At 41.7% G+C, this 25,144-nt stretch overlaps 1 protein-coding gene across 4 annotated transcripts; it reads left to right on the forward strand.

The window, feature by feature from the left end:
* The first annotated feature begins 24 nt into the window (after positions 1 to 24).
* Positions 25 to 24,737, forward strand: LOC120545788 (calmodulin-regulated spectrin-associated protein 1-B-like). 4 transcript variants are annotated; one of them, XM_039780369.1, is made up of 20 exons: positions 25 to 388; positions 992 to 1,170; positions 6,794 to 7,056; positions 9,164 to 9,325; positions 9,406 to 9,486; positions 12,593 to 12,625; positions 13,961 to 14,102; positions 15,077 to 15,216; positions 15,316 to 15,412; positions 15,543 to 15,669; positions 16,020 to 16,105; positions 16,507 to 16,588; positions 16,722 to 19,113; positions 19,995 to 20,131; positions 20,252 to 20,460; positions 20,654 to 20,716; positions 21,060 to 21,147; positions 21,249 to 21,370; positions 21,730 to 21,848; positions 22,808 to 24,737. In XM_039780369.1, exons 2-20 carry the CDS (start codon positions 993 to 995, stop codon positions 23,096 to 23,098), a joined length of 4,812 nt encoding a protein of 1,603 aa, XP_039636303.1. In that variant the 5' UTR covers positions 25 to 388; position 992; the 3' UTR covers positions 23,099 to 24,737. The 4 variants fall into 4 exon arrangements, with proteins under 4 accessions (XP_039636303.1, XP_039636305.1, XP_039636304.1 ...); XM_039780371.1 differs by lacking the exon at positions 20,654 to 20,716; XM_039780370.1 differs by lacking the exon at positions 12,593 to 12,625.
* The last annotated feature ends 407 nt before the right edge of the window (positions 24,738 to 25,144 follow it).

Here is a 25,144-nt window from a genome sequence, read left to right on the forward strand (position 1 = left end):
GGTGAACAGGTATGTTGCAGCCGAGCTGACAGAGAATAACAGTCGTCCCCATAGAGACAGGCTCCTACAACAGGGCTGCGGACACCGGACCCGCTGGTCCTCTCTCATAGGCGATGGCATCTTCAATATGAAACAGCCGGCTTTTTAACATTAATAATTTCCTCGAAAACAGACTTCCGGATGGTTGCCAATCAGATTTTTTATTATTGGATTAACGACCATCAGCCGCCTGCCCCAGCTTTATCCTGAGAGGCCGGAGATTTGTGTCTCTGGGCGGGGAGGAGTCCTCTGTTATTTCAGCGCTAGCTGAAACCAGGCCAGCATGTCGGCGTTTTAACAACACATCTCAAACACAGAGCTGTTAAAAGCACCTAATGCACTCTTAGAGGTGAGTCGTATTATGTTTGTCAGATAAAATTCTGTGTGTGGGTGTGTGTGCACGCAGTTTAGCTAGCTAACCTAGCTAACGTTAATACTGTGAACTTAATAGTGCTAGGTTGATGTTAGGTCATTCATTGGTCACCCTAGTCCAGCCTCGACTGGACCTACCTAGAAAATGCAGCAGCTGTCAACAATGCATATATTGTATTTACTTTTTGGTAGCTTATTAACCTAGAGCAGCTCTCATTTGTGTCCGAAGGTGCTGCTTTTCTTTCTTTCCAACCTAACACCACAGCATCATCAGCAGCTGAAACATTGTGCAAATAAATGGTGTTTTGTGTGGGATTTAAACACATATATGATCATTGGATACGAATCATGGTGATTGACAGAAGAGACACGTACGGTACCAGCAGGGTAAACAATGTGAGTCTATCTATGTGTAGTATTTCATATCATCATCATCATCATCATCATCATCATCATCATCATCATCATCATCAGAGCAGGTGCTGTCAGTGAGACCAGGCCCTGGTTGTTGTTCTTTATATCGATGATGTAATGCAGTCGGCTATGACTGGCAATAATGTTTCTGTGTCTCTCCGTGCAGGATGGATGTGGAGGTGAGTGCTGGCAGGGACAGCACCTGGAGGAGAGCAGCAGCAGCAGATGATGATGTAGGTGGAGGAGGCATGGAGGCTCAGGTCGTACCGATCGAGCTCTACGACTCTGCAAGAGCTAAAATAGACGCCAATCTCCGCTGGTTGTTTGCCAAAGCTTATGGTATAGGTAAGGCTTCCTCTGTGTTTTCCTCGCACTATTGAGATTTTGAATCATGGTAGTCACATTATGCTGTGCTTTTGTTTATTTATTTATTCATTGGACCAAACAGCTACTGTGCATGAACTGAACTCAGACATTATTACATGTCATTTTTACAAATACTCAGTACAGTGTGTCTAGTCTAGCTATGCATCCCATCAGCTGCAATGTCATATCCTATAGTATTTGTGCTATATAGACTCTGTACTGTAGCTGCATGAACAGTTTGCTCGATGAAAATCCTGTTAATTGAGCCTGAACAATTGCATCAGTTCCTTTTATGGCATATCTATATCTTTGTCAAAGAGCCTTTCTAATATATTGTCATGCTTGTATTATTAGTTGATATACTATAGGCCTGGTATCAATAAAAATAAAAACACAGTACATAATGCAGCCATGCATTGACTATGACTGTGCACGAGAGGATTTAGAAATAGTGTTATCTATGTGTGGTTTATTTGTATTTTGCTTTTATTAGAGATATTACAGTGCAGATGCATGCAGAGAGAGAGAGACACGGGTATGACACCCAACAAAGGTCTCTGGCCAGAATCAGCAGGGTCATTGCAGTTATAATTAGAGCTGAAAGGATTAGTCAAATAATGATTAGTCAATCGACAGAAAATGAACAGTAATTTTAATAAAAGAAAGTCACTTTTTAACCAAAAATGACCTCGTACTAGTTTCTCAAATGTGGGGATGTCTTGCTTTTCGTTGTCTTATGTGATAGTAAACTGAATGTATTTAGGTTTCCGACTTGTTGGACTAAACAAGACATTTGAAGAAGTCACATTTGGTTTGATCAAATCCTGATTGGCTTTTTTCCCCCTGACATTTTATAGACCTAAATGATGTCAACATTATATATGAAATATGATATGAAAATAATCATTATAGCAACCTTATAGCGAAGTACAGGTATTACTAGCTGAATTACAGTACTAAAGGCCTATCCAGAGTTTAACCCAGGAAATTGTTTAGCAGAGGCAGTAAGCCGCCCATAACTTAATGGTTTATATCAGTATTCAGTCTAAAAAGACAATATGAATACATTTGATCAACATCTTTAGCTCCCACTTAGTAAATAATGTGTTAATGTATTGACAACCTTCCTATTTACAATGATAGATTTATAAGTTATAAATATAGTCACAAAGTTATTGAGTATCATTCAGATTGTCATTTTATTTGTTGTCTGGTTCTTTTCACTGTAAAAATTAATAAAAAAATTTCCTGAGGAAAAGACAGCAGCATAGCAACAGTCCAGAGCTTCATGTTAGTGAGTGAAGACTAAAGCCGACATCTCACGATCAGCCAAAGTCTTTTATCCACGGGTCACTAGCCTTGCCATCTCTGACGATGACGCCTACTAAAACATTAAAAATGATTGTGCTTACATTGCCAGGCTGTAAGTAAATGTCTAGAAATGACTTCTTGAATGTAGGTTTTTGTGTCACTCACTGATTGCTCTCTAGGGAGTGTGAGCAGGAGTTGAACTTCTGTTCCTACGAGCCTACTAGTCTCTGTGATTATATTATCAGTACGACAATGAGGCATTTGGAAGGACAGAGACATCATTCAGTAAAGGAAAACTCTTTGTCCTCATATCCATTTTATGAGCCAGACATGCTGTAGTTTAAGTGTTTCCTGCCTTGCAGTGCTGTCTCCTGTTTTGCAGTGGATGACTCAGTATATTGACTGAGAGGGGAAGAAAACCCCAAAATTCAAAGCTTGTAATGCATGGTGAGGTAAATAGCAACTGATCGGGGCGAGTGAAAATGAAGGGTAAAAATGAAAATGATCAGAGACACAACTTATCTTGCAAAGTGATGGTATAACTGTCCCAAATTTAAATTTCATTGCACCATATTAGCATGATTGATATCACATCAATCTCCCAACAGCTGGAGAATGTATATGCTTAGTGCCAATGTTGGAAATATCGTGAGCTTTCTCTTGCTGTTTGAAGCTTTACCTCTCTGTTTCACAGCAGAGCGGAGATCAGATGCCCATAATAAACACCAACCACCACCTATTCCCCCATCAAGCTCCCTGCTTCCCTTAATCTGATTGGCTCCTGCTGACGCCACAGTGTGCCAGGGGCACTTAGGAGACTGAGTTCTTGCACTAATTACACTAACTTAACTCTTTTTTTACACAGAATGGACTGTACTAGCATTGCCAGTTATAATAACTTTTACAAGTTAATACAGTTCGATATGGTACAGTACATGTAGTCTTGCCAATTGATGATTGAATAAATGTATCAGAAACACTGAATTTTATAATGACAGTAACAAAGTAACGTCATGGCAGATACCCGTTACACAATATGGAAGTGTATAGGAGTGGTGCATTTTAGTCAGGTCTGGTACCGTTGAGATGTTTGCTCTCTTACGTTTTACTGACTAATGCTGGCGTATTCAGTGTTACCATCACAATGATGCAGTGCCAAAGCTGATATGGGATTTAGGTTTAGGGAGGAATTAAATATTTTGGTTAACAGGCTTTGATACTGTGAGACAGCTAACTAACTGGAGCTTATGAATATATTATAGGTCATCTGTTCTAGGCAACATATTGGTGAATTATAGCAGCATTTGGGCAGAATGCCAACTGACACCTATTAGTACTAAATCCAAATTTTTATAACTACTTAAAAAGCTGAAGAATGCTATATTCTCGATAATCCTATAATATCTATAATGAACAGCCCAAAACGTATCAGTGACAATATATTGAGTTTATGTACAGTGTGTCCATTTTATTTTTGTTTTCTGTGATACAATCCCTGGTCATTGATAGTCAGTGTGGAGGTCAAATGAACCAAAACAGTTTTATTAGATTAGAGGGCAAACCAACCAACACAGCGGTGCTGGGAGGACTGTGTTGTCTGTGTGTGCTGGTGGTGTGAAAGTCAACAAATCCAGTCACATGTTTAAGTGTTTAACGGGATTTGGACCTGAAGGCTTGTGTCTTTGTCCAACACTGCCTGTTTGTTTAGACTCATGGCAGTTTTATTAAGAAACCTTACAATCTTTTCTAAATGTTACTATTAGAAAATAGGTATGTTAGTTTTTTCTTTACTTTATTTCTGATTAGAGACACAGTTTTTTTGGTTTATTATCAAAAATAAGGTTCTTAGAATTATTGTTGAATGTTAAAATAGTAACAACACCATTAGCTAAAATATAAGGTACAAAGACTTAAAATACAATACTGGAATACATATTCTAGAGGATGAAAATATTAATATACCAGTGAGAAATTGTGCATAATTTTGATGAAATTCCACATATTCTCTTCAATACATATTTTCTGTTTGCTAACAATACATTTAATGAATGTGACTAGACAGATTTACTGGATTCTCCATTAAGCATTCTTATTGGAGAGAATAGTTGTGGCTTTCCCCTGCAGAGCCGACACTCCGACAGCCTTGCCCTGACTGTCAGCAAGATATCTGCTGATCAGTCTGACCTTGTGTCTGAAAAAATAGGAACAAAGACTTTCCCTGCTCTCCCTCCTCTTGACCGCCCCCCCCCCCGCCACACACACATGCACACCCGGGTGGGCTTTAACGGTTGGATCAGGTGGATGATAAATATGTAAAGAGTATTAGCATCTAGGATTAGAAGAGGAGCACCTTCCTCCCCCTCCAATTCCCCAAGCCACTCACAGACCTTCTGATGTCAGGGACCATAAAACGATTCAATGAGCAGGCCTTGGTGAGGGGATGAAACAGCAACCCAGCCCCCACCTTCAGCCATGTTGGCATTCCCCATCACCATCTCCACAGCAACCATGAATGATGAGGGGGGAATTCTGGGACAGCTGAGGCTGAGGAAGTGGCAGGGTGAAGAGAGATGTGTTTGGAAATCTGCTATGCAAGATGTGCTGTTGTTGAGAAAAACACAAATAAGACAGTTCAAGACAGACCTGGAGGGATGTATAATGAGCATTTTCTGACATGATCTTGGATTCTCATGCCCATATGGCAGCACAGAGTGAAATACATACTGAAGGTAGACTGTGCCAAGCAAGCAGTCTGTTGTGAAAGAGACAGCTAAGGTTTTCACAGTGGGCTGTAGCTCTGATCTGAGCCGTGTGTGTGTGTCTGTGTGTGTGTGTGTGTGTGTGTGTGTGCGTGCGTCTGTCTGTCTGTCTGTCTGTCTGTCTGTGTTTTACAGCAGCAACACAAGCAAAAAGACGATCAGACAAGGAGTAAACATGTCACCAATGAGCCCAGTTTTTTTTAAACACTTATTTTCATAGTGAAACCAATGGTGAATGTATACAAAGTGACCATTATGCATTATAAAACGGTGTGTGTTTTTATGGTAAGTCAAAATTGAAGTAGCTCAGCACTATCAAATGGTTGTTGCCTATATGTTGGCTGGTTGCCTATGTAGCTTGCAAAGAGTTTAGAAGAATTATTCCACTTTTTTATGCCTGTGCATGCACTTTGAAGCTTGATCCATTAACTAAGAAACTAGATCCAGTGGTTAGCCTAGCTTAGCATTAAGACTGGAAGCAGGGGGGAACAGCTAGCCTGGCAGCTAACCTGGCTCTCACCAAAGGTTGAAAGAATCCACCTATCAGCACCTCTAAAGTTCACTATTTAACATGTTTACTTGTTTGTTTACTCTGTGATGAAATGACAATTTGTGACCATTTGTTGTATGCTAATCAGCTGGTGGCTGTAGCTTCATACTTACAGTAGTGTAAAGACATGACAGTAGTATTGATCTTTTAATTTTTTCAACTCTTGGTAAGAAAGAGAATAAGTGCATTTCCCAAAATGCTGAAGTATTCCTTAAAGCTATGTTAACTGAAATGGGCATGCCCCTAAATCTCTATGATTTACCTGGATGGTAAAAGGTAATCAATACTGTGATGGACAAAATGATCAAAATAAGACCCAATTTGTAAAACAAACAAAAAGTCTGCATTTAAAGGGGGTATTTTCCTTCAAATAAATCAGTAATATTAATTATGAATCTAGGAAATATTTCTTAATGTCATTTTAATTGCAATTTCTCACCTCTTTTTTCTTTTAACTTGTACTCTTTATTCCTCCCTAAATCTACCCAGAAAGTGCTGGAAGCTAAATTTCATGAGTGCTCCAGGCCTTAACTCTGGATTAACATGTCCAAGGCATATAAAAATAGCTGTCCCATGTCTGTGACCATGAGCAGTAAAACACCCTGCAGGCTGGGACAACACCATCAGCTTAAGTATCGCCACTAAGTCCTGTTAGCTCATTGGCTTAAAGCCTCTGGCCCATCTATGGGCCTTCAGTGTTGCTACCTGGCATGCTGTATAACCATTGACTTTGTCTCAGTGCTTTCCTCTTGCACTGGTTTCTTCTTAGACAGCCTAATACCTTGAAAGTCTGTGTCCTGGGAGGCTCTCTCCTTCGTAACATGGCAAGGCATTGGACACGTGTGTGTACAAAAATAGTTTGAGTGTGGCTATATGCTGTGATTTGTGACTTTAATAGGTAAATACCACACTGGCTAACCCTGCATGTCTCATCAAGTAGACATGAATTTGATAATACATGTATGCTTGTCATCCTTTTTAGATCACATCCCTGCAGACCTGCGGGACCCCTTTTATACCGACCAGTATGACCAAGAACACATCAAGCCACTAGTCATCCGCCTGCTGCTGTCTGGAGAGCTCTACTGCCGTGTGTGTGGGCTCATCCTGCACGCTGAGCAGGCCGCCTCACTCCAAAGCCACCAGTCTGTCATCCAGGCCCTGTCCAGGAAAGGCACCTATGTCCTGAAAACAGACAACACACCTTTCTCTGATCTGGATCTCAGCGCAACTCCCATCAAGATGGTGGGTCACTTAACCTTACGCCTGGTTATAGACAGTGGTGGAAGAAGTATTAGATCCTTTATTTAAGTAAAAGTACTAATACCACACTGTAAAAATATGTGTTACAAGTAAAAGCCCTGCAGTGAAAATGTTACTTAAAGGTCCAATGTGTAGGAATTTCTCCCATCTAGCGTTGAGCACCACGCAATTCAAAGTACGTATTACAGCTTCAAAAAGCCGGTCTCTTGCTCTTTTCAATATCCTTTTTCTTTTTCTGGGCGAAGAAGAAGACTCCTGTTCCTGAAATTTGGATTTTGAATACGTGTGGTCCTCCATGTTTCCTTCTTCAAACTTGCCGGGGCCGGGAAGCTACGATACTCATTAGCATATGTGACAGCGAAAACACGGCGGAGCAGTATGTTCTGTATGTCCCTTACCGGCTAACGTATTTCAGATGGTGCATGAATATGGAGCGTCTGCCCCAGTTCATGTGAATGCAAATGTAAAATTTCAAGCCAAAAGTAATACTTGGAATTGATGGTGGTGGTAAATATTCATGAAAAAGGACAATTTGTGAACAGGCAGCACAGATTTTGATAATGAACTAAACACGTTACACACTGGACCTTTAAGTAAAAGTATGTACGTGTCATCGGGAAAATATACTTAAAGAAAGGAAAAATCCTAAAATGTTATAAACTGGAAACGATCAAAACAGTTCTGTTAATCAACTTAGTGTTTAATCGGCTAATCATTTTAGCTGTACTTGTAGGCCTGTATATTGTTGGATAGTTTAATTTATAATAAAACCTTGTATTTCATAAACTACATGTTTTCAAAATTCTTAGTTTGTAGAGTAACGAGTAACTAAAGCTGTCAGATTAATGTAGAGGAGTAAAAAGTACAATATTTCTCTCTGAAATGTAATGGAGGAGAAGTAGAAAGTGGCATGAAAAGAAAAGACTCAAGTAAAGTACAAGTACCTCAAATTTGTACTTAAGTACAGTACTTGAGTAAATGTACTAAGTTACATTTCACCACTGGTTATAGACCAACATAAACTTTTGCTCACACAAGAAAAGCAACTAGCTGGTGAACACAGTGGAGCATTTAGCAGCTAAAGAGCCAGATATTTCCCTCAGGAGTTAGAGACCAAAACAAAGCTAAAAGGAGAGTATTGGAATAGTAATAGGAATAGGAATATTGGACTCATTCATCACGTGATCAGACACATCTGGAATGCTAATGTTGCTCTGCTTCTGGAAATGTAACAGTTATTTGCTATATATAACAACTTGATGTGTTAATGTCGATGTTGTGTTTACAGCGCTTTCCACTGCCCCCCCCCCCCAATTGTTCTAAGCAATCAATAATACTGCTTTAAGAATTGTTAGATAATTAGGTTCACGTTTATGTAAAATTGGGTACATTCTCTGCAATAGTGTAACCTATCGAACTGGCATCCCACACTTGCCATCTGGCAACAAGCTTTCCAGAGCCGAAGACGAGCCAAGAGTATTGGAATAAATAATGCACCAGTGGATGTGAGTGTTTTGCAGGTTTTAGGGTGTGTAACTAAAATATGCATAAGGAAAAATGAAACAAATGCTTTTGGTTCATTTAATATGAAGCCACTCTTCGGAGATATTTGTCATATCCCACAGGTCTGACAACACAACAGGCAACAACCTGGAGTAGCAGTTTATGTGTCAGTAAATGACAGTAATCTTTGCTCTAGGCTACATAGATTCATATTAAGCTCAAGTGGAGACACTGAAGAGACTTTGAGAGTAAAAAGAAATCCATGTGCACGGCTTCCAGCAGAACACACACTTTGATTTTGTACAGCTTTAGCTTACCCCTGGCCTTTTTCTACTAATAAAAAACAGTGTGTGAGTCATAAAAAAATGGCATGCAGTAGTGGTCGTCTCATGTGTAGGCTGTTTTGGCTTTTAGAACTCTGAATTTTTCAGTTAGGAAGTTCTGCCCTGTTTCCATGTCAACTCAGTGATGGAGCAGCTCTTACCTCTTGTGATTGCAAAATCAGCACACACACTGTATGTACTACTATTAACAATGAAGTGTATACTTGTATGCAATACAATCAGCAAAATCTGTATACTTCCAGAGCTCCCACATCCACCTTATTGATGCCCTGATGATGGCCTATATAGTGGAGATGATCAGCACAGAGAAGGTGGTGTCCAGTGTCAAGCGTTTCTCGAACTTCAGTGCCTCCAAGGAGCTGCCTTTTGACCTGGAAGACGCAATGGTCTTCTGGATCAACAAGGTAAGAACCATACATGGATGTTAATGTTTGACATTTGTGTGTTCTATCTGTGTTGACCTACAGTATCTTTGTCGCTACAGGTGAACATAAAGATGAGGGAGCTCGTGGAGAAAGAGCTGAAAATGAAGCAGCATTTGATGGAGCCACCCAGTCACCAGAAGGTAACAGCTTGTGTGTCTCACACTCTCTTTGTCTGTCACTTTGTCACTTCCCTTACTGCTTCTGAAAAAAAGCTTCCTCTTTGTTGTATAGTGTTTTTCTTGATTTAGTTGCCTTTGTTTATTGTCTGTCTGGCTGGGATTTTACACGCATGCACCCTTTCCTCACTGGGTGCATTAACTGTCAGGTGTGTAAGTTTAGTCATTGGATCTTGCTTGCATTGTGATCTGATGACCACCTCACATCACCTTCTGATCACAAATTAAAACACAACCCCCCTCCAAGACTAATTTGAGACACCCCTCCAACAACCCCACCCTGGGTGCAATTTTAAATTGTTGACTGTTTATTTCCACAGGTTTTCATCACAGGGCAAGTATTTTACTGTATAGAGGAGAGTGTCAAAATATTGATAGTACAACATACAAAAAGTTAATATTAATGTAGTTACTGAGCTGTTGTTTTAGAACTACAGTTCCCATAATTTGGGGGCTTTGGGGGATGTAAACAAGAAGTCAAATTTTGCCATGGAATAAGTTAGTTAGCTTTGCAGAATTAGCTATTATCAGTTCGCGTTTGCAATGTACCCATGGATGTACAGATAGCTATCACTGGATTACTTTGATACTGAAGAAAACTTAAAAACATGATTCTCAGGCAAGTTCTGGAGTTATAGGGATCGTCTTTTGTCTATGATTTCTGAGAGGATTTATGTACCTTTATTTGTGATGGAGATTGGACTTAATGATTTCCTTGGGAATTGCAATTGTCATGTCTGTGTGTTCATATTTGACTGAGTTAAGACTCTGCGCCCCCTTGAACTCTCCCATGCCTCTCTGGAGAGACGTGCCTCACAGTTTGATAACCTCTGCACTTTGCAGCTTGCCTTGGGTCCTTGGTCAGAAAAGGCACATTGTTAGTATAAGCACATTGTCTTGTTGGGCTGCTTCTGTAAAATGGTTGCATTAGTGGGAAATAATGGGACAACACAAAGTGTAATAGGACTCATTGAACTTTAAATTATTAGTATTATTATTATACACACACATGTATTCCTCTTTTCTACCTTACCCTTTCCAGTTTTCTTTAAAGCAACACTAGAGAACATTTCCCGCTTCGGTCCCCCTACAGGTTGGAAGCGGAATTGTCCATTACATTACATTGTCCAGTTCATTCAAACTACAGATCCGCTACCCGATCTGGCAAACTTGCATAATGTAAGGTAATGTACGGTGCCCGACAGGGGCAAACACCCTGCAACTTCAGAAAACACATGCAAATAGACAAAACACAAGCAAATTATGAAAACAACTTCATTAATTTGACAACACATGTGCAGCATTCAGCAAATGCGCTACAAATACACACAACACAACCAAATACATAAACACGATGCAAATACACACAACACAACCAAATACATAAACACGATGCAAGTACACACAACACAACCAAATACACAAACGCACTGCAAATAAAAAACAATAAAGAAAAAAAGAAAAGCACACAAACCCCGAAAACACATGCAACAAAAAATAACGCTGGATCCAGATTACACAACGGCAGTTCTCCAGACCTCTAGAGGAGCAGCTAAGTGGAACAGCTGGATTTTCGAGAGAGAGAGAGAGAGAGAGAGAGAGAGACGTTCAATCTCAGAACGGTGTGCAACGGTGAGATCATAGACTGTAAATATTAAGTCTATGTTTGAGATATGTTTTCTCTCGTTTGGTGGGTGTGTCTCGGCTCAGGTCACAGGTGATACTCAATCAGCAGGGCGTCTGTAAACTCGTGGTAATAAAACATTTAAAACTGCATCAGCGTTTAACGTTGACGTTTGTTTAAGCCATATTACATGAGAGGGTTTAATTTCCAGGTCCGAAGGCGCATCACTGAAGTGTAGGCCTCCTCAAGTGTAATATTATGATTATACAACAAAATAAGTGACCAATCTGTATTCATATTGTGGAGCAATTCGCTCTTGAATTACAAAAAACAGACACACGATTTATAGTCCCTCCCTGTTTAGTAAACCGGCCAGTTTACGTGGGATTTATCAAACTGAATAAATCCCGCCCGCACATAAACACAAAACTGCTTTGCTTGCTCCATCGTGTTGTAAGTAAGACATCTGCTGAAAAAGCTATTGTGTTCATTAGCATGATTGCCGTAGGCTACTGTTTAGTTCAAAAACACCAAAGGAAGAAGAGCGGACCAGATGCAAGCTTTTATTTTGAAAAGTTGAAGCTCGGGCACGGCACCAGCCGGGAGAGCATGAGACGGGAGCATAGACTGTATATTACTAATATATTATATCATGTTATTAATAATAATAATATGATTTAATATACAGTCTATGGACAGGAGGGCATAAGACGGGAGTTCTCTTTTTAATATGCAGCCATACCCGACTCTAATAAAAAGGCAGAGTGCTCTCTCCCCGTGGGGTCAAAAATCCAGCTGTTCCACTTAGCTGCTCCTCTAGAGGTCTGGAGAACTGCCGTTGTGTAATCTGGATCCAGCGTTTTTTTGTAGCATTTGTTTTTGGGGTTTGTGTGCTTTTCTTTTTGCATCGTTTTTTATTTGCAGCGCGTTTGTGTATTTGGTTGTGTTGTGTGTATTTGCACCGAGTTTATGTATTCGGTTGTGTTGTGTTGTCAAATTAATGAAGTTGTTTTTCTTTTTGCATCGCTTCTTTTTTCGGGGTTTGTGTGCTTTTCTTTTTGCATCGTTTTTTATTTGCATCGCGTTTGTGTATTTGGTTGTGTTGTGCGTATTTGCAGCGCGTTTGCTGAATGCTGCACATGTGTTGTCAAATTAATGAAGTTGTTTTCTTAATTTGCTTGTGTTTTGTCTATTTGTTTGTGTTTTCTGAAGTTGCAGGGCGTTTGCCCCTGTCGGCCACCGTAGTAATGGACAATTCCGCTACCAACCTGTAGGAGGACAAAAGCGGAAAAAGTTCTCTAGTGTTGCTTTAAGATCAGATCTGTCTTCATGGCAACAGGAGATAATCTGATTCCTTGTCACTGTATATGACCCTTGACCTGTCTGCTGCTCTTCCTGTTTGTGTCTCCCCAAACTTTCCTTTCCTCCCTGCATCTTGGATACTAGTCTCCCTCCAAATGGTACTGGAAGCTTGTACCTGTAAGTGTAACCGCTAGCTATCTTCTATGCGAATGTGTGTATGTCTGTCTGAGGTAGGCGTGTGTGTGTGTGTGTTTTAGTGTCAGATCAGACAGCACAAAAAGGAGCCAATGCAGTGGTGTATAAATATTGTTGTGTACAGTGAAGATGCCACAGTGCCCCTAGGTGGCAAAGGCAGAAACAGTAAGCTCACAAGATTCTTTTTTCATAAGATCATAAGATTTCTTTTTTTCCTGCTCATTTGCTTTTATTTTGCATGAAACCCTTTAGCAATTCCTTCAATGATCAGCTGAGCTTTCAAATTCATCACCTTCCCTCCCTCAAAACATCCACACACCACTGTACCTTTCTTCACTTTCTCGTTTCTTTATATCCAGCAAAGATGAGTGAACTACCAGGCAGTAACTCATTGTTGCCAATACGGGCGGCCATCCAATTATAACGACCTCATTCACATTGTCGAAATTATTTAAATACTGAGCCATTACATTGAAAATCTTTTCGATAACAGGAGCCCATAATTTCTGTAGCCTACTCCTTAACAGCAGACTACCTGAACGCCTTTTTCTCATCTCGCGTTTCACTCTCCACACCACTGTCTTTGGACAAAAAGTCACATCCTGAGATCGATAATGTTGTCAGACACTTTTAGTAACAATGTGAGGCTATCAGTACCAAAAAGAATCACTTTTATTGGACAAAAAGCAAGGCTCCACAATTGCCCAATTAGGTTACATTGCGATCTTGCTCAAAACTGGACCAAATTCAAAGATTTTTGATCAGTCTATTAGACATACATTATACATAAATGCATGGGGAAATGGGGCCCAGGTTGAAAAAAAAAACAATAGTTACCATTTAACTTCCTCCCAATCATTTACTTTTTCCCTCACCAGCCTGATATATTGCATGCTCTGGCCAGCTGGTTATTGTACCCTGTGGAGTTCTCACGCGTGGTAATGTACTCACCATTGACCATTTTCTTTATTTCATCCTGACCTCCCACCAACTACTAAACCCACCTTAGTTTTAGTTGAATTATTATACCTGAAAGTGGTTAACATCTTTGCCATCCTGAGAGAAGGCACACATTATTGTACAACATGACAGTTCAGATGCACAAGGTGCTTCTCAAAAAATAGTTTGCCAAACTCAAGCACTGGATGCTAGTTAAAGATACCTACTCTACAGTACATATTAGTACATGTTAAAGAGAGCCAGAGGATAATTTGCAAAGTGAGAAATGTTGTGTTTGTGTGTGAGCATGTGACTCAGTGTTCTAATTAGATAGATTTGTGTATTTTGTTTAAACTTGTGCCCTCTCTTTGTGTGTAGGTGCGTTATCGGCGAGATCACCTGTCAGGTCGGACACTTCAGCACTTCCCTCTGTTGGACGACCTGTTGAAGGATGTATGTGACGGCATGGCTCTACTAGCTGTGATCCACTTCTACTGCCCAGAACTTATTAGACTAGAAGGTACGGTAACACTGGACTGCTAGATCCACTGAAGAAAGGTAGAATATTTAGATACTTACCTGACGCGCCAGAAGGTTTGTTACACAGAACCATCTGAAAAGCCGTCATTGGAAACTGTTTGGAAAAGAGCAGGCACTTTCAAAAGATATCTGTCCATCGCGTCCGCCATTGTTAAACAGGCGTCACACACATACACACACGCACCTACGCCCGTAGCTGCCAGTAGCTCCTCACTGGATGCTGATTGGTTCGGGTCCGCTGCTGTTCGGACACATAAGCATTACTTGAAGCCTGACACGATGGATTTTTGTGTGATATGTGATCTGGCGATTCTCACGTGATTTTGAGATATCGAGAGAATTCAACTGCCGTGCAAGGTAAACAAGATACTGTAGTTGTTCATGTTCACTCCCTGGAGCCACAGTCTATCACTCTGTTGCCCAAGGTTATATGATGCTTTAAAAGAATACTTTGACATTTTTGGAAATTACTCATACTTTTTCTTGCAGAGGGTTAGATGAATAGATCGTAAGATCGATACCACTCTCATGTCGTGTATCTCTCAAAATACCAAACATATTTCTTTTAAGGTCTCTCATAAGAAATACATTTAAAAAAAATTCTATCTACTTACTGCTACAAACTATATCTGTGATTCTCCACCGGGTGCATCACAGGCTGCGCCGCGGTTTTGTTCTGTCCTCTGCCATGCGCCATACCACACCGGGAGCATCTCAGAAGCAGAGCGCCTTGACATCTAGACCTGGCGCGTATCTTTAGCAGAGCGGAGAGCTGCTTCATGCACTCTTCTGGGATGCGCCGTGGCGCGGCTGGTGGAATAGCATTGACAGGGATTGCTCGCGGGGGTCACGGCACCTCCGGAACCCAGCGCAGACGCGCCCGGTGGAAAATAGGGGTTATAGTATACAGTTTTACCCTGAGAGTATTTACCATTGTTGTCCTGTTCTGTGCAGACATTTGTCTGAAAGAGGTCCCCTCCATAGCAGACTGTGTGTACAACATCCAGCTACTACAGGAGTTTTGTAATGAATACCTGGACAAATGCTTCTATCTGAAGCCTGAGGACATGTTGTATTCTCCACCAGTATTAAAGGTGAGCCCCCAAACATTTTACAACCAGAAAATAAAACAGGCTGTAACGACATTGTCATGTCTTCCTATTGACATTGAATGTGATCATTGTGTCTTGCAGAATAACGTGATGGTCTTCGTTGCTGAGCTCTTCTGGTGGTTTGAGAATGTCAAGCCAGACTTTGTACAGCCCAGGGACCTTCATGAAATCCGAGATGGTATAAAACACTCTCTACTTTGATATGTTTGTTTGTTATTTATCAAACTGCTAGTGGCTCTTTTAAACATGGCATACTATGTTGTAGGATCTCTTCTAATGGTTAATATCCATGTCTGTCATTTTTCTAGTGAGATTGCTTCTGCAGCCCAAGAGTTCACGATCCAATATTCCCATCTCCAACATCACCAAACGTAGTTTCATGACATCATCAAACTCTGCTGACATCTTGACCACGTCCCAGAGTCCTGACCTCAGGTAATATCCAGTAACTAAGTAAGTAACTAAGTACTGTTTTCTAGTAACATCACACACACACAGTTTTAATTTCAGGTCACAGGTTTACCGATTCATGTACTGGGACTGTATTGCACATTTAAATAAGTAGAACGCACACCAAAGCACTATAACCGTAATATTATAAATGCCTCCATATTTAACTTATGGTAGCATCTTCCCAAATATTTTAATTATTACATTAGTGTAGTTTTGGCCATTTTACCATCAGATATATCATAGTAATGAGCTTTAGGAAAGCAACATTTCAGAAGCTAAAATCAAACCAGATTTAACATTAAAACCCAAACCTTTCTGTCTTTACCTTACAGCACTAAACAGAGCTCCATAAGCCCATCTCAGTCTTTACTGCCCCTGAGACAGAGACAACAAAAAGTGGCTGAGGAGACCACTTCAGGTAACATAAAAAAATATTTACTTGGGCTCCTTGCTGCCTCAAGTCACAAACAAACTTCTTCAAATGGAGAAAAGGGAGAGGGAAGGTAGAGAGCAGGAAGCACAGTCTGATTGTTCTTTGAAGGTGAAATTTACCTAAGTTGTGTGTTTTTTTATGTTTCCTTATTTGAATATCCAATTCTAACAAAGAAAAACAAGTTATCGATTAATTAAAGCATTTTACTGGAATTTTTTGTGTCGGAACATTTCAAAGTTGTACACTTCTTTTATATAAGATCTTTTGGAGACAGTTTTATATTCTGTCTAGATAAATCATTCCTCAAGTGTAGATTGTTAAAATAGTCCATAATTAATTTTGCGCACAGTCCTTTTTGTAATATGGATCATATTTTCTTTGTACAGAGCTTGGAAATATGTCAAACTCTCTGACACGGGATGGGCAGCATCAGGGCTCAGTACTGGCCTGGCCAGAGAGGAGGCCGAGGTGAGCAGTGTCACAATTACTGTACTGACAGTTAATGTATCAGCAGGTACAGATAAAACAGATAATTGTTGTTCCGTGATTCATAATACATACAGCTTACATGAATCGTATTTCTTTCTCTCTGCCTGTCCAGGCCTTTATCCCAGCCAGTGCCCTACGCCCTGCATTATCCTCTGGAGGAAGATGCAGACAGTATCAGCCTTGCTCGCTCCATCAGCAAAGACAGCCTGGCCTCCAATATATTGAGCATTACCCCGAAACACATGCTGGGGTCAGGTCATCAACTGCCAACACACAGACTCAGTGGTCAAAGCCTGCTTAGTCACATGCGCATAGAGGATGAGGAGGAGGAAATAGAAGAGGAGGAACTGGTTGCTGTAATTCACCCTTCTGCATTTACTCGACGTCGACTTGGGAGTGACATGGAGCAGGATGAGCTGGAAATCCCGAGTGCAGCCTCCACCTCAAGGGTTCCTAATACTCGTTGCTCTCCCCGCCTTGACACAGGTCTGTTTACTCCCGGCCTCTCAGCAGACAGTTACTATTTGGAGCCTTTGATGCCTGCCATCCTTAAGCCAGCCAAAGAGAAGAGCATCAGCCTGAACAAGGAGGAGGAGAGTGGCGAGAGTCACTGTAGAGCGGCAGTAGCTGCTAGGAAAGCAGCCACAAATGTCCCAAGCACTTCACAGCGAAAATCCCCTGCGGCTGAGTCAAACAGAAGTACCTTTACACCCATACCTGTGGCAGAATCAGTCCCTAGCTCTCTCAGGCCACCCACAGAGGGGTCGGCAGACATCTCTCAGTCTGAGAAGAAACAGTCCCCAGGCTTTTTCCTTCATTCGTCAGGAGAGCCAGACTACTATAGTCCTAACTCCACTGCGCTGGAGGTAGGGTATGACTCCGACTCTGACATTGCAGACCTTGAAGAAGACGATGAGGACGAGATGGAGCTGACTAAAGAGGTGGTGAAGAGAGGAAAGGGAAAATACTTAGAGGAGGGAGAGGTGTGTGAATTAGGAGAGGGAGAGTCAGCCAAACTTAGAGAAGACTCGAAAGTTAGTGAGCGGGATGATAAGGAAGGCGGCAGTGGACGCTCAAGCCCTTGCCTCAGCACCATATCGTGGGCGAGCAGCTGCAGCGCTTCAGGCAGCACCAGTGTTAAGATGACCAGCTTTGCAGAGAGAAAGCTCCTTAAACTTGGCCTCCTTGATGGATTCTCAAGTACCAGCAGCTCTCAGAAGACCACACCAGATGGTTCTGAGGTTGCCCCCTGTCCCCCTTGGCAACTGAGGAGTGACTGCACCTCCGGCTGGCTCGGGAAAGAGCCTAGTTCTGTGTTGGGGAAGAATATGGTGGTGAGCCCCCCAGTAGTGCCTTCAGAGCTGCTGCAACTTCACATGCAGCTAGAAGAGCAAAGACGTGCTATTGAGTATCAGAAGAAGAAGATGGAGACACTATCAGCACGACAGCGACTAAAGCTAGGGAAAGCTGCGTTTTTGAACATCGTTAAGAAGGGCGGAGGGAAGAGTGACACACTTCCCCTGCCGATAAAACACTACCAGGAATCCTCAGAACTAGCTGACAGGAGTAAGGTGAAGACCCAGTCATGCAAGGATGACTCCTGTCTTGATGCTCTGAAGGTGCAGGCAAAGACAGGTCAAACAGAAGGAGCACAGATGAACAAAAACAACAGGTTGAACACCCTGTCCCAGGATAATGGGGCGGAACCTGACTTAAATGAGTGTTCCCACTCCATAGATCTTCTCAATGACGCTATTAGCTCCATTCAGCAGCAGATGATGCAGCTGTCTTTACAACAAGACCTGCTGATGAAGCGTGTTGTGTCACCTCCAGAGCCGCTAATGAAACGTGTGGTGTCACCTCCAGAACTACCGATGAATCGTGTGGCATCACCTCCAGAACGTGTAGAATCAAGCCCTGGCACAACCCCTGACACAACAACACAATCAACATCCTCTACCTCAGACTCCAGATCTTTCGCAGTTCACTTTGTAGACATCAGTGGCAGCAACACTGCCCCTGCTCGCCGTCCTCCCAAGCTTAGCTCCAGCCAACGCAGCAAAGCCTCGGAGCAAAAACTAAGTAAAGAGAACAGCAAGATGGCTTCTGTCAAGTCTAATACTCAGTCCCTGGAGTGCAGAGACAATTCTAGTAGATTCCAGGACAAGGGTATTGCTGAGAGCTCCAGGCTAGAGAGAAGCATTCAGAGAAACACCACCTTCAGAGTCCCCAATGACCTCGACCGACAAAGCAGTGGAGAGGGAACTGGGTGCTTCCTGGACAATACATTGATGTCTCCCTCACAGGCTGCAGAACAAGAGGAGAACAACGTTGCCAACTTAGGGTTAGAGGCTGTGGGTGGAGATGAGAATGCCAGGGCCAAGGGTCAACTGATCAAGGTGGACCTATCAGAGCTTAAGGATCCACTGGAGAATGGCAGTGAAGATGTTACAGACTGCACGGCAGAAGGCGAGCCGAAGAATGCGCTAGGTTTCTTCTTTAAGGTAAAATTCTCGGGTGTCTAACTTGATGATGATGATTGCAGACTGATCTCATAAAGTGGCGTATGTATGACACGCCAATTCGTATGCCGATGCATAATTTCTTTTTAGCGTGTTTATCAACGCCGTTCAGCCGCCATTGACCTACATTACGTGTGAAGTTTCGCCATAGCGAGTAGTATGAAAGGACGTAAGTCTGCAAAGGGAATTTGGTTGGGGTGGCGGATGGGTAAAACACAGGACTTTCACTCAGGAGAGCTGGGATCGTGTCCCACGTGTGGCGTTTGTCAACCATTTTTTATTTTTTATTTTATAAGCCTTCCCCAATGTTTCTTTCCTAAACCCAACTGTTTGTTTTCCTAAGTGTGTGATGTTGGTCACCGTCCTGTTTTTGTAATTTTTTGTGTTACTAAAGCCTTTCCCAATGTTCTTTTCCTAAACCCAACCTTTTTTTTTTGCGTTGTTCTCGCGATAGTACGGCACATTCTCGCGATAAGACGCCACGTGGCAACGCCACGGTGGATGTAAACATACACTGTATACTGTAGACATACACGTGGAAAGCTCAAAATGCGTACAGATAACACGCCATTTGGCTCTAGGAAAGTGGTGTGTATGTTTACGCAAAGTCATGATGCCATGTTGATGATTGGAATATTAAGAGGACCTTCTGAGAAGCATAATTACTAATTCAATGATGGTCTCCCTTTCTTATTCGTTTTTCTTTCTTTTCTCTTTAATTAGCACATAAAAAAGAACATTAACCGAACAATATAAAAACAAAATATGCAAGGGAGGCCCAAAAGCCTAAAAGACTAAAGGGTCTCCCCAAGTTTTTGATCGAAAAACAGACTGAATAAAATACAATAAATCGTATCTTCCAGGATGAGGAGAAAGCAGAGGATGAAATGGAGAAACGTCGTGCCGCCTTCCTCCTCAAGCAGCAACGCAAAGCTGAAGAGGCGAGACTGCGCAAACAGCAGCAAGAAGTCGAGATTGAGGTCAAGCGTGATGAGGCCAGGTATGTTCTTGTTTCACACACTTACTACAGTCATTCTAAGGATAAGGAATTGTCTGCAGGTACGTGTGCAGGGGTGTCTCTTTTTTCGTGCAGTTAAATTCTGCCTGTCTTAACTTTAAGGCGCAAGGCAGAAGAGGACCGTGTTCGTAAGGAGGAGGAGAAGGCGCGACGAGAGATAATTAAGCAGGAATACCTGCAGAGGAAGCAGGAAGCGTTGATGGAAGAGCAAGGTCTGGTCAAGCCTCGCCCACGAACTAAATCCCGCAGGAGCAGGCCTAAATCACTGCACCGTGAAGAGTCCAACAGCCTCTCCAAAGCATCCACCACGCGTAAGAATACTTTTTACTGTACTTACGCAGTGTATATGTTCGTCTATATTAGTGCTCCATGTTGTCTTTTTATTGTTTGTCAGCTTAAAGCGGTGCCTTTGTCTACTTGCTGATTGGCTGCGTGGGCACATGTATTTTCTGTTTAGTTCACATTTGTTGTCGTTCTCTGAGTGTGTACATGTGTGTCACGCAGGTAATTCTCTAAAGCCGTCCATGTTGATCAAAGCCCAGGGCTCAGCAGCAGGCTGCGGGGGAGGTGAACCTTCTAACCTGCTCTGCATGATGTTATATCAATATACATAACACAGTCCATAAAAATATGTTTATGTGACAAACCCCAGAGGAGTCAGCTATGAAATTTCATACTACTCACACTCACACTTTAGAGCAGCTGATTCTCACTATTTATGATCCATTTGTCATTATGTTGTCTTTCCTATTATGCAGCTTTTGTCTCTTGTTTGAATCACAGGGTTGTAAGCTATTATAATATAAACAGTAGAATGTGGAACGGGCAAACAACAATGCTATGTTATGTTATTTGGTTTAGTAAAAAAAAAGTAACTGGCACCAAATCCTTCTGTCTCTGTCATTTTTAGCTGATCTGAGCTGCAGTCATCGAGGATCGACGCTCTCTTTGGCGACTGAGGCAGATAGCGTTATCTCTGGAGGGGCGGAGTCACACAGGTGAGATTTCCTGTGTTGTGTGTAAAAAAACAGACACCATAATCTCTTCCCATCTTGTGTACCCATGTAGTCATTTGATTGACCTAAATTGTCTTCCACAGAGCTGGATCTGTGTGCTCTATGGAGACGTTCCCTATGCTGAGCAGGGCGTCTAGCAGGAACATGGAGAGGGACTGGGAGAACGGCTCTATAGCCTCTTCCATCACTTCAACCGAGTACAATGGTGAGCTTTAATGCAGAACAAGACTATATATTTATTTAACAAACTAGGGTTTTCGATTTATTGTCACCATCAAATAATGATAATGTGTGCAGACAATTTTCAAGTTGAGGCTAAAGATAAATAATATTTAAAATGTTGTCACTTGCTTGAAAGAAATAGTTTGAACTTTTGGGAAATGCGCTCATTCGCTTTCTTGCCGAGAGTTAAATCGATACAACTCTCTGGAAATGAGAGTGTATCAATCTTCTCATCTAATTTGGCAAGAAAGCATAGGGGTGTTTTCACAAAACTCTCCTTTAAACACTTACTTTTATGCATTCATCTTATTAATCCTTTTGTTACGTTTTGTTTGTTAAAAGGTCCTAAACTCTTCAAGGAGCCGAGCTCCAAGTCCAACAAGCCAATCATCATCAATGCCATCGCTCACTGCTGTCTGGCTGGAAAGGTTAATGAAACCCAGAAGAATGTTATTCTGGAGGTCAGTGTGATCACATGAAATTATTTTATCGATGGCGATTATTTATTGTGAATATGTAAAGTAGGTGTGTTTATCTCTTACTCTCACGGTTCATGTTTTGGCCGAATACCGAATCCACTGGTTAAGATTCTGCCGAATCCGAAACTGAATACCGAATCCTACTCCCATCCTTAGTCCATTAACACAGTAAACAAATTAATGAAGTAAACAACGTCCACAGCCTCTAAAATAGTTAAATGTGTAACCGAGGGTTTCTTATATCGTCTAGACTTAGGTTTGGCTTTAAAATAAAGACACGGGCTTCCAGTGCCGGAACCAAGACGGCACTGCACGTCTCACTTTATTCCACCCCACCACAGTCAACTGTCAGAAAATACAACACTTTATTCACTTCCGTTTTCCCGTCACAATAAAAGCTCTATGTTTACTGTAACTTCCTCTTAACCTTCAACTGAGAGGTTACACAATAAAATACCTTACAAATGTTAACAACTTAATGTTGAATTCACACGCTCTTTTCACATTGTAGGAAAGCACATCGCTATCGCCAGATGAGTGACAATTTTGTTTGGCAAATTTTCGCTAACCAGTGTATGATGAAGGCATGTTGGGTGGGTGAAATTAGAAAGCTAACGAGCAGCAGTCACTCCGCTCCCGTTGTAGGGAGACTCCGAGAGAACAGCTGACAGCCCGGGAGAGTCTGGTTAACACAAGTTTTTAGCTGCGACTGTCCTTCCTTTGCCATACCTGGGCTTGCTGCGTTTTGGCTGCTGTCTGTGGATTCCTTCATGCACGGCTCGTATTCTTTTGGATGTTTTCATGCGCAGGTGTTTTGGCAGCGGCGATGTTGTGTGTGTCTGTCAAAAAGCCCAATATTCGGCCGAATCTGAACCCGAATACTGGATTCGGTGCATCCCTAATTCCCAAACTATGTTTTGTGTCTGTTTCACTGATCACAGGAGCTGGAAAAGTGCGAGTCCAATCACCTGATCATCCTCTTCCGCGACAGTGGGTGCCAGTTCCGCGCCATTTACTCATACTCACCAGACACAGAGGAGATCATCAAGTTCACAGGCACAGGGCCGCGCTCTATCGGCCGGAAGATGATCGACAAGCTCTACAAATACAGCTCGGACCGCAAGCAGTTCAACGTCATCCCTGCCAAGTCGGTGTCGGTCAGCGTGGACGCCCTGACCATCCACAATCAACTCTGGCAGGTCAAGAGACCAGGAAGTGCACGGAGGAAGTGAGAAAGATGACACTTGTTATAGTTTCTGTTCTATCTACGACTGTTGGGCAGGACCCAATAATCTCTGAGATGACTGACATGTCTTAAGACAGAGGGGGTTAGATGTTCTCCTAAATGGAGATGCCAGATGTCCGTCTGTGGCAGTGCGAGAATATGAAACACCTGCCAACTGAATGTTTTTTCTTTTTGTCTTTCGTTAGCTTTTAATTCTGCATGTCACACTTCTAATTTGTGTGTACGTCTGACACTAATTAGGCACTATTGATGACAAACTGATTCTTATGTAGCAGTGAAGGATGGACCCTCAAGTCGAATAGCACTGGATCTACTTACGGTAGCAAGCATACTACTGATACCAAGTGCAACTACAGACATGCAGTGGTGGACATTCACTTGATAATGCTATTTCAGCTTGGCAAAAAAATACCCTACTGCTGTGATTAATCCAGGCTCCACAGAGCCCCTATTGTTCACCAGTAACTTCTACTGGTCAGTGCTTTTATGAAGAAGGAACTAACATTTTTATTGTAAGTATGGAATGGATGTTAGTGAGGGGTAATGTCCAGTCTTGTTTTCTATTTAGTGTGTTTGGGAAAGTGTGTAAGTCTTTGTGTTAGGGGAGGGGAGAGCTGAATGCACCGCTTGTGCATCCTGCTCTGAATGTGTTTTCTCACTCTCAATTATGCTTTAAAACTGCAACAGAACTATGGAGTAAAGCAACAAAACGTATTTTTTTTTTAAGTTTAGGAGCTATGTGCTGCTGTTGCAGAAACAGAGAAATATGTTTTACAGAAGGGGAAATTGTACAAGTATTCCAAACAGGAAGCGCTTTACAGACTCAGTGCATTATACCTTTTCAGTAGTGCATTATATGGTATTAACTTCATATGCCACCACCCGTACAAGCCACCTGAGATCCCTGACTGGCTCATATTGCTGAACCAAAATTATCTAAGCTATGCCACAGAGCTGTTTGCTGCTCATTAACTGCTCACTGGATTCTGGTGAGACGTACGATTTCAATGTAGCTTCTGGCACTCAACACTAGTAATTTCCCTGTATTGACTGACTGTCAGCAGCTGGTGTAATGTGGGGGTGTGTGTATGTGTGTGTGTGTGTGTGTGTAGTGGGTGGGGGGTGGTAACCGCACAATACTTGATATTTGTTTGCTACATTTTGTACATTTTTGAGTAGTATTTTTTGTACATTACGTACAAGTTATGTTTACTAAAAAGCAGGCACTATTTTAAGGTTTATTCTGTTACAGGCTTTCAGAGATGTTATGAGTCGTATTTCATTGTGTGATATTTTATGTTTATTTATTTTAAAGAGATAATAAAATGCAACTAGGTATGTTTTCTGATGAAGTGTGTGTGCTTGCTTAAGTTCTAATGGTCTGTTTGCATCTGTGTGTGTATACAGTATGTGCATCTGTTCCTTACTGCTCTCCTTTTCTTTCTTTGACCATTTGCCTTCCTGTTTCACTCTCCTCATTTTCTTTTTCTGTCGTACCCTACTGCTTCATTCCCCCCTTTCTTTGTCTCTTCTGAATGTGGTGGAGGAAAAGAGTGTTTAAGAAAGGTCTGTAAGGCTGTGACAGTCATACTCTCACATAAATTGCTATACACTGTTATACACAATAATAACCTCACTTACACTTCTTTTTGGACCATAATTCAGTTCTACTACACAGTTTGGGCAAAACAACTCCTTTCGTCCAATATAGGCCTTTTTTCAGGAAAAACGCAATCATCTCTAAAGCTCAATAATTTACACATTACATTTTTGTTTAATCTGTAAAGAGGTCGCTGCTCTCGGCCAAGAAACAGTCCACCACAACTTGGTGTTTTAACACTTTAGTTCTTGTACGGGTGAGACAAGGAAGATATAACATGCTAATTCCAAAAAGAAAATCTGCAAGGAACATTCTTTTTTCTTTCTTTAACCTGCAATAACTACTAAAGCATACCTTTGCTTTAGGAACAGTTATGGAGCAACATGTTCCACTGAAGTGTCCCAGCATTTGTTAGCAGAAAGTAGTGTATTG

This window comes from Perca fluviatilis, chromosome 17, assembly GCF_010015445.1.
Source record: "Perca fluviatilis chromosome 17, GENO_Pfluv_1.0, whole genome shotgun sequence".
Taxonomy (NCBI): Eukaryota; Metazoa; Chordata; class Actinopteri; order Perciformes; family Percidae; genus Perca; species Perca fluviatilis.

Excerpts from the sequence above, each read along its gene's own strand:
- LOC120545788 (XM_039780369.1), top strand. The coding sequence starts at position 993 with ATGGATGTGGAGGTGAGTGCTGGCAGGGACAGCACCTGGAGGAGAGCA. Across the intron at positions 19,114-19,994 it reads CGCTAGGTTTCTTCTTTAAG|GATGAGGAGAAAGCAGAGGA; the intron begins GTAAAATTCTCG and ends CGTATCTTCCAG. Across the intron at positions 21,148-21,248 it reads GGAGGGGCGGAGTCACACAG|AGCTGGATCTGTGTGCTCTA; the intron begins GTGAGATTTCCT and ends TGTCTTCCACAG.